A 9,854-nucleotide genomic window follows, 5' to 3' on the forward strand; every position below is an offset into this window, starting at 1 on the left:
CAAATATGACATCATGTTTGGACTGGTTTTAGTCTCTTAAGTCCATGCATAGCAAACACTGTTAAAAGTCTTGATTCAGAGAAATAAAACTTGTCATTCTTAATACCTGGTGGCACATTCAAGGAAGAAAATCCAGGAAGAATTATATACCAGTATGTGATAATAGCAAACATTATTTTGATTTAGCAGAAACGTTTAGGTTTTACTTTTTTAAATCCAAAGGCTCAAAGAAATTTTAACAAACGGATTTTAAAAAAATCATCTGTACTGTGCTTTCTGCTCAATAATGTCTTTGTAGTGCAGTGTATTACCCATCAGGTAACTTTATTTTCTCAACTGGTGTCAAAAACATTGTAAACTAACGGTAACCTGTGAGAATGCCCATACATTAATCAATACAACCATGTAATCCAAAGTGTCCTTCACACCCAAATCCCCCCAATGCCAATAACAGTAGTGTCACGTACCAGTTGTATTAAATTTCAAAGAGTGGTCATTATCTTGTGTCTCCTGACACTGCAAACGCTACTTGTGTAGCTCCAGCCCACAATATTAGGGCATGTTCACAATATCTGTCAACATCTTTTGGTTTGCAAAATTTTACTGTATCTTCTTCAATACACATACTTAAAATTTGCCTGAATAAGCATTTAACAATGTGGGCTTGTGGTACCATTCTTACCTACAAAATTACACACCCGACAACCAACAGTAAGGGTTGATCGATCACTGTCCACCAGGGGCATACAGTATTACCTTTTTTGAAGCCATGTGATTTGAGGGGAGTTCTGGTGTACTACTAGTAAAACTTTCTAGCATTGTTACTGGTATTAATGAAAACATTTCTCTGATACAGCTGTGTTTATGTTAAGATTTATTTTTATTTACAAACACTGCCATTTCGATATAGATGGCTACACATTTATCACCATTTACAATCTGCATATCTCTCTTTTCCAAAATATTCTCTTTTTATCCAAAATGTTTCATTGTCCACAGTGTATGCACAGCATTTTAAAATATTTTTCATTAAATTGGTTGAAATTTCACTCGGGTGCTGAAGTAATATTTCTGAAGTGCCAGAGAAAAGCCATTTGGCATTAAGAAACAGACCAGATTTGGTCTTTTTGCAGGCAAACTGTCATGACTAAGCCAAGACTGAGTCCCAAGCTTGATGGCTCTTCAATTCATCGCCAATGCATTGCTGCAACACTGTAAACAAAAACTGGTGTCAAACGTTTCGAAATCAATTTCCAATCATCAACTGTGGAGGATGGGGGTGAGGGTGGGGGAGTGGGAGGTATGCTCTCTGCAATGTGTTCTTTGTGTTCCTGGTGGTCAAGGGTAGGGAACAATAAAAATAAAGGAATTGGGCAGGGGAGGCACGGCTATTTCAGCACCTTTTTGGGTACTTAAACAAAAAAAATATATGCGTGTACAATTCAGAAACTACTTGTCAGAAAGAATTAATTAACCCACAGAATGAGCTTCTGGTTTCTTTCAAGGGTTCCCTTATTCTAATGACTACCTTTGCCCCTTTTTTGTGGGACTTCCACTCTTCCCCTTGGTAAGGATTTGTATAGAAACGTACATAATATGTTCTTAGGGGTGAATTGATGAATTGGTACAAAGATACACAATGTAAAATAATGTTGCTTAGATGAAGGGTGACGGAGTGTATCGGTAATTATTTATTCATTAACAGTATTTTCTACGGCCTCAAAATTTAATTTACTCCAAACAACTCAAAGTAGATCTTGACCATTGAGAGCGATGTAAAAATTCACCTTCACATAGAAGTCCCCCCAAATCTCAGGTGCTGTTTGCTTATAATATTCTTAGTGTATCCCTAGAAACAAACCCTAGGGTTCACGCAGAAACTGGGAAAGAAAATTCCATGACCTCAAAATTATCATTGACACCGACTTGCTGAATGGTTTGATGCTGACGAAGTTTTCAAAAATTTTCAACCATCACCTAAACACAAGTTTTTGAAAAATCTGAAATTCCATGACCCAAACAAATTTTTCTAATTTCCATGATTTTTCCAAGCCTGGAATGCAAATTTAAAATTCCATGACTTTCCGTGACCGTATTAGTCTCCCTCGCAGCCGTTGTTAGGGCTGTCACGCAATGCTCCTCCCCAAGGAGCGTTGCGTGACGACCCCAATAACGGCTGCGAAGGAGATTATCACCGTATGAGCACTGCCAGGGTTTAATGCAGTACCTCGAATAAGTTAAATGTGTTAAATATTTATTCACTTACCTTGCTCTTGGGTGTGCATCACGATAGCGACTACTGCAGAGCACAAAGAAAAACCATGGAAACCAATCAGTCAGCATTGGTGTGAGCAAAAACATGAATTAGTCATCTGCATTATCCTCCATTTGCCATGAACGAAACTGCTAAAACTTCTTTTTACAGATTCATTTGCCTCTAAAATTCTTACTATCAAATCTGCCTTGAAAACGTTAAAGGAATCAACTTGTTCATCAAATCATACGTGTTGAAGCAACCTTTATAATTATGGAGAACGCACGTTTACAAAGCCATATTAAGTAACAAATTAGTAAGAATTTAAGTTCTTGGTGATTCATAATGCACAATATTGGAATGCAATTAAATGCAGGCTCTTCCTGGGTATAAAAATACTGACAAGGGACAACAAAAGTTAGAAAACGTAGGGAAAATATCACAGGTTTTCATTCCAATTATTGTCCGAAACAAACCACTTCCAATTTTTCTGCCAAGTCAAACTTACTAGATTGTTGCAGGGATAGGGCGCTGCCCTCTCAAGTCTATGTAGGGCTCCTGCCTGAGAGAGTACTGTAACAAATAAAGGAAAAAAGAACATTAGAGGAGGATTATATATGAAATTGGATGATCAAAAGAGCTTCAGGCTCACAACAGGAATGTAAGGATCAGTGCAGACCCTACCCCCACCCCGCCACCCCCCCCCCCCCCCCCCCAAAAAAAAATCCTGCAAGTCAGTTGAAACGCTTGAGCACGAGCAAAAATCCCCCCCCCTCCCCCCACAAGGAGGCGACACAGATGATTTTTGCGCGTGCACGATGTTTTCACTTGCTCTGTATCCTAAAGAAAAGTAAGCCTGGCTCCTCGTAGTCTACGAGCGCACGTTGGATAAGAGATAATAGATAGCCATCTTATATCCGACAAGAGTGGGTGGAACAATTGTTTTATTAAAAACAGTGAAAAATTATTGCTAGCTCTGGCTGTCTTCGCTTTACAAGAACAACCAGAGGACAATTTAATGGTCGCTATTTCTCGGGCATGGTATGATGGCTCATATACCATGGCTGCTAAGCCAATCAAATGCCTGGAATTTCAAATGTCCACTCACCCTCCATGAGCCGGTCTCCCTGGGTGACAGGTACCGTGTGGCATAACCATTGAACTTCATTTGATCAGCTGAGTACTTGAGGTATGGCTCAGGCATGAATGTGTATGGCTCTGAAGGCTCTGCAGATTAAACAGTGGTTATTCCGTTATTAAACACTTCGTGGAACAAATCAGAGGAAGGTGAAGAAAAGAAATTAGAAAACTACGAGTAAATGTAATTACTTTCAACAAATTCCCTCAAGAAGAATAGTAGGAACAATAGAAAGGATATTAAATTTGGTGACAAAATTTCGATGCTAATGTTTGAAATTAAAGGTTAGTGATCACTTGTCTCTGCAAAGAGATCAGCTGAAAATACACTTTTTATAGTAGCGTTAAATACGTAAACTAGGAGCAGAATCGTTACAAACTGAAGAGGAGCCTGGGAACGAGGTTGTCAGACTGTTAGACAAAACAGTGATGTGGCAGGCGTCCAATCGTTACCTAACCCATCCACCCCACCGCAGGTGTCTTGTTAGTATAGAATACTCTTATTGACGTGTCACGTCAACCAACCTTCGCGTGACACCGTTTTCATGGGGGAAAACTCCGCGGTTAGGGAAGAACTTTTACGTAGTGTTCCGAGCAAATGCTATGCGCCGAGAAGAGTTGGCTTGTATTTCCTGTGTAGCTGCTTGCCGTGCTGTTTGGACTTTCTCGTTATTTCATGTTGATGGTTGCGCTTATTTTATTTTTCAAAAGACATCCAAATGAGTAGCTTGATGGATATCTTTAGATCTTTTGCTTACCGTTTGGAGCAAGAGGTGAGGGTTGTTTTGCACGAGATTTTGCTGTCATGGATCGCTCTAGAAATTCCGCCATCCCACTGTAAAAATAAAAACGGTGATTAAATTGCAATGCTAAATTACCTTTTTTTAACTGAGGAGAACAAAACATTGCTGCAGTCTTTTACTTTTCTCTTGTTCTTCTTTAGTGGGCGGTACAGATGGCACTAACGTCTCAGCCCCGTCTCTTCAGATTTCGTTTGATTGTTTGCTTGATTAATAGTTTTTGCTTTGTCTTCTCCAAAAAAACCCACTTGCTTTACCATGTTTACTCATTGTGTATGAGCGAAGTCAGAACCTTATCACAGTTTTGATCAAAGAACAGCAAAATCCGCCGGTCAAAAAGCCTCTTCGAACAGTCCCTATTTTGCTCGGTTCTTCAAAAACGAAAACATTTTGTGTTTTCCCTTTCACAGTCTATAGACTTTGAATTCTGCATCACCTTCAAGTCCAGAATATTTTTTCAAGCTTCTTAAGTATTATCTTACCAAACTGGAGACTGATACAAATGATATTATATTACCGAACGCTAATGATGTAATCGCCGATGCTATGGAGCTAGTTCTGTGAACCAATCACTTCACGGCAGTTTGAAGAAACCCGACGGAGCAGAAACATTCTTATCTTACTTGAAAACCAGGATAGGAACTTTACGCAAGAAAGGAATAGTAAATAGTTATAAAATACAGTGCCGTTTACTTTGTGGAATCAGTCATTAATTAACACACTACCGACAAGAATCGATTTTGAATCATGCAGTTTGGTCGCTTTCGAACATGTCGATGAAATCATGAAGTATCGCGTGCTGAGCTGTGCTTTCTAGTCGTGTTATTGATTTTTCAGTTTTTTTACAATTTGAAATCCAGCTATAATTGAGAGTGAAGGATTTAAAGCACAGCTTGTTTGTCATTGTTCCTCCGAAAGTCGGCGCTTTGGCTTCGAATTTTAAATCTAGCGCACTGTCTCAAGATTAATCTAATAAGCCTGTGCTTTTGTTCCAGAGGATCTTGGATTCCCAACAAATCAGTTTCCCGTCAACAGAAATTTCTGAAAGAGTAAACAAACTAAACGAATGAAAAACGCTTAAAACAAAACAAGACAGTGACTTGATTAATAAATAGCGATAACTTTGCTGTGTGCTGCAAAAAGGTTCCCTGAGCACTCGACATACTTGAACAAAGGAATAAAGCACAAAAACTGACAAAAGTTTTACAAGAATTAATGATAATTATTTTACTTTGCTGTTACAAAGACGGTCCAACGGAACGCGCTTTCATCCAAAATATTCTTGCTTTTTTTTTTCTTTTGACCTTTGGATTCCAGTAGCTTTCTTTCTTCAACTTTACACACCCGCTTCGCGTTACATAATGTTTTATAAAGTACCGTCTTGGGCCAGATCACTTACCCGGATTCAATGGGCTGGTAGGAAGTTGCTTGAAGTTGTCTTCCCGTCTCGGTTATTCTCTGAAAAATAAACTCTCTGTCAAAAAATCGCAGCCTTGTAGGTCTAACTCGCACACGGCAAAAGTCCAGTCCAGATGGAATAAGCCGTGCAACAAGGAGACAACTTCAGTGTCGACTTACCGTGCCTGACAACGGCCTGTCAGCTGGTCTGAACAGAGTGATTGTGCTACTCTTGAAATCGCCTGAAAGAAAAATACAAGTTGGAATTTATAATCGGTTTCAAGCCAAAGCAGCTTATCTACCCTGTATCTGTAGCTAGATCGTGGTTTAAGTTATTACCCCTTGTCAATGGCGTCGTAGTGCGCGAATGCTCTTCAGGTAATTTATGCATTGCCGTATCCATGTCCATTCTTCGGAATGTTGGTAGCATGGGATGATACAACCCATTTTTTACCGAGGCTAGCATATTGCTCCGGTGTCCAAAAGACGGATGCATCGCTGTTTGAGTCGTTGTCGACATCGCGAGGCCCCAAAACGCGCAACGCGAAGGGGATGCACTCAAAAGCTGCCGAGTTACCAAAGACTGAGGCTCGCAGATTTTAAAGATTCCTGCCTTTTGTTTTCAGACGACTCGGCGCCGGCGTGTGTTGACTGTATGCACTTGACACACCGAGTAACCTTAGTTTAATGGTGTGCGGCTTTTGACCAATCAATGACGCGCACGGCTATTGTGAGGTAAAATTGCTGTGTGACGTATAATCCGTCTCGTTTGTTAATCTGACTTTTGCATTGAAAAGAAAACCGATGGGATGTCAATATTTTCACCGCTCATTAAAATTAACCTTCGTTTGAAGTGTAAGTGGAGAGCAAGTTTTGCAAGTGAAACAACACGGACCGCGCGCGTTTTGGAGGTTCGAGAATAATTTTTCTATTAACTAAACTTCGGTCAAAGTTAATTGTCAGCCGCATGGGAATCGTTACTTTTTAAAGTGATCACATACTAAGTTAATGAGCCATTGTGCAAACAATACCTGTTGGGTGATTATAGCTGGGGGCTACAGTGAATTTGCATCGAGACAAATGATCACAAACCAGTTTATGCTGGCCGTGACTGCGACTGCCAAGGCTCACTTATATAAAAACACAAACTTTTTAAAGTTTTGAATCTGGTTGATGGTACGTGAATTTATCAAAATGTTGCTTCGGAGATGAGCAAGTGTCTACACTAGTTCCTTAGTACTCCTTAGCCTTATTCAGAAAGTTTCTTAAACTTCGATGACGGTAAAGTTAGCTTTTTAAAATAATTTGTTAGTCGCTGCACTTGTAAGTACCTTCCTCCTCCTTGCTAGCAAAAATATTTTTGTTGACCTCTCCTGTAATCATTTACTAAATTTTTACTACTAAAGGTTTGATTTATTGATTAATGAAAACTTCTAACAATTGGCATTTGTCTAAACTTCCGAAACAGGTCAAAATGTCAAAGATATCCATTCTCTGAGCATAAAAAAGATGAATCATGCGAGAAATCACGAAACAAATATTATTTCTGATGATAATATTCATCGATAACGCATTGCTACCACTTGTTGCTTCAGTCATTGCGTCAATTGACGAAGAATTGTTTTGATGAGAGATCGATTTAAATGAGTATGGACCATGGTTAGCAGCTGCAGTGAGCGGCGGAAATCGAAACCTACTCAATGACCTTCTGGTATGACGAAGTTCCGTTTTCTACATAATTAAAAATATTTGTCAACGGTATTGCCTCTTAAGTATTTGCCGGTAATAACAATGTATCAACCACGATTTACAAGACTGTGATCTTTGAAACTGCGAGTGGTATTAAACGCGCGAGCGAAGCCCTCGAATCACGCTTCCGCGCGCGCGGTTGCTATGGATTATTATGTTGTCACTTTCTCCACTCCTAACTTCTGTTATTGGTTTTCATGAAACAAATATTCTGAGATGGAAAAAATTGAGATCTTGGAAACTTCAAGGCTATTTTACCAGAAAAAGAAAGCTTTAGTTAATTCTGGCTTCTAAAATTCCAGAAGACCATTCTGTTTCACATACAACATTTAAATTTTACCAAATTATAATATTTATATATTTTAAGTACGAAATAGTAAATACACTATTTAATCTAATGGTTTTGAATAATATTCAAATAATACTAAAAATTGTTTAGTAATAATTTTCAAAGTTGTGGCTGTGTAGACTTGATCACTTTTGTCGGAATTAACTCGAACAAAAGATAAGATTTTCCTAAACATGTATCTTGAATGCAACGCATTGGGCGGAAATCACGGCATGCACTTAAACCTCCCTTATAAATCTCGCGTGCCTCCCAAATAAGTTAAAGAACATACACGCAAGTAAAACCTTATTTTAACCCACCGTTCATAATTGAATACAACTCCATATTATTATAATAGACTGTATCTATGTAAAGCTATGAAAATATTCTAGGTATTCACCAGCAGATCTTGAAGTAGAATTCCGACAGTGTTCAATCGGCAATTTGCACAGCGAGGTATCACGGTCCATCCTTCGATAGCTGGGTGGCTGGGGATGAATCATTCCTTCCTTCACTGCAGCGAGCATTCTCCTTGGAGGCGAGTAGCCATAGTCCGTCCCGTGTGGCCGCACTGCGTCGTGTTGACTAAACCTTATCCCTTGGCGATCATAGTAACGGCTGCTAAGCGCAAGCTGCAGATGACGCGACATTTTGGCAGGACTGGGTTCTCTTTTGCCGCGTTAGTTTAGACCGTGTTCGAGTTGTTTATAACTTTGAGAGAGCAATAATGTAACTAAGTGCGCGTATAGATTTTGCTCAATGGAACATTAAACACAAATTATGCAAATGAGGTGCGCAAATGGGAGGACTGGCACTAGTAATTAAGCGCGTTTTGAAGTTTCATGATAATTAAACTCTCCGAACTGTCTGATGACTTGGCATCTTATCAAAACAAACGCAAATAAAACTGTCATGTATGTTTACACAATGATTATTGGTATGCCCTCTTTATTTAAAACTGCGAGGTGGTCGTTTCTGAACTGCAAAGAATCGAAGTCCCTTTGAAGTATCCTAAATCCAAAAGTGAGGACGGTACTAAGTTTTTCTTTTTGTAGATTGGGTTTCACACCTCATCTTTTCTAGTTTTCTTCATTTCAGAATATATTCCAGGAGAATGCGTCATAAAACATACTAAACTATAAATAAGAACCAGTGCCACTTGAAGGCTGTAAAGCTGCAATGATTCTTCGTATCGAGTTTGCCGACATTGTTACCATGGAAACACGTTACTGTTTCAATTGATACAAAGTGATATTTAACTGTATAATTCTGAAAATCACCTCTACTGCACGGCGTTGAATGGCGAGAATGATCCATCGTCAGTTTTCCCAGCACTTCATCCATATCCATCCGTCTTAAAGTTGGAAGACACGGATTGTACAACACTTCTTTCACCGCTGTCAACCTGCGCGTTGGGCCGAAAACCAGAGGTGAACTTGGTACGTTCAGCGTATATCCTTCTCTAGAGTTTACGTCGAGGGTTTTTCTTCCCACGCTACAAGGTTTAGCCCAGAGTGTGTAGTATTTTGTTTCCATTTCTTTGGAAATATTTCCTCTTTATGCGTTAACAAACTAAGCGGGTTGATGCCGAGTGTTAATGCACTACAAAAGGAACTAGTTGTCAGCTGCTTTTAGATCGACAGTTACTTGTATAAATAATATATGAAAACTCTTCGAGTGTTTTCATTTAAACAGTCTGCAAGACCAATGGCGACGTTTGTTTATATTTTGTGATAAAATATTCTTTTAACTGTCTCAGATAAGCTGGCAAGAAAATGCTTTTGTCAGTATTTTTTCCGCCTTTCCTTTATTTTTTCATTGCCAAAAGACTGAAGAAAGTGGCATGTGGCATCACAGGACGTTAAATTAAAATGTTGAAATGTTGAATGTTTACATGTTAAATTAAGTTAACATGTAAAAAGGAATTCGCGATCGTATTAGAGGACTGAAATTAACAAAAAGGGCCTCGACTAGCTAGTGGACCTTGAAGATCAGGACCCTATTCAAAGCAGCTGTCGTTTATTTTTCCTACCTTATTCAATTAACACTCCAATATGGAATGCCGGTGTGCCGTAATTTATTTTTATTTATTTATTTTTGTTGTTGTTGTTGTTTTGTTTTTCCAAGTTATTCCATTACCTCTCTAAATATGGCCTTTTGGCGATAGGCCCTCCAGGCTCCCTTAGAA

General features: G+C 39.0%; 1 protein-coding gene across 3 annotated transcripts; it reads right to left on the reverse strand.

Moving 5' to 3' along the window:
- Window positions 1-857: 857 nt before the first annotated feature.
- Window positions 858-9,275, reverse strand: LOC146480411 (sperm microtubule inner protein 8-like). Of its 3 annotated transcripts, none has more exons than XM_085109593.1 (8): window positions 8,947-9,275; window positions 5,770-5,831; window positions 5,591-5,649; window positions 4,150-4,226; window positions 3,363-3,481; window positions 2,763-2,827; window positions 2,267-2,299; window positions 858-1,212 (listed from the first exon to the last, which is right to left on the reverse strand). In XM_085109593.1, exons 1-8 carry the CDS (start codon window positions 9,200-9,202, stop codon window positions 1,188-1,190), a joined length of 696 nt encoding a protein of 231 aa, XP_084965719.1. In that variant the 5' UTR covers window positions 9,203-9,275; the 3' UTR covers window positions 858-1,187. The 3 variants fall into 3 exon arrangements, with proteins under 3 accessions (XP_084965719.1, XP_084965717.1, XP_084965718.1); XM_085109591.1 differs by lacking the exon at window positions 8,947-9,275 and adding an exon at window positions 8,067-8,457; XM_085109592.1 differs by lacking the exon at window positions 8,947-9,275 and adding an exon at window positions 5,929-6,318.
- Window positions 9,276-9,854: the final 579 nt, after the last annotated feature.

Source organism: Pavona decussata, unplaced genomic scaffold, assembly GCF_977016875.1.
Source record: "Pavona decussata unplaced genomic scaffold, jaPavDecu1.1 SCAFFOLD_53, whole genome shotgun sequence".
NCBI lineage: Eukaryota > Metazoa > Cnidaria > Anthozoa > Scleractinia > Agariciidae > Pavona > Pavona decussata.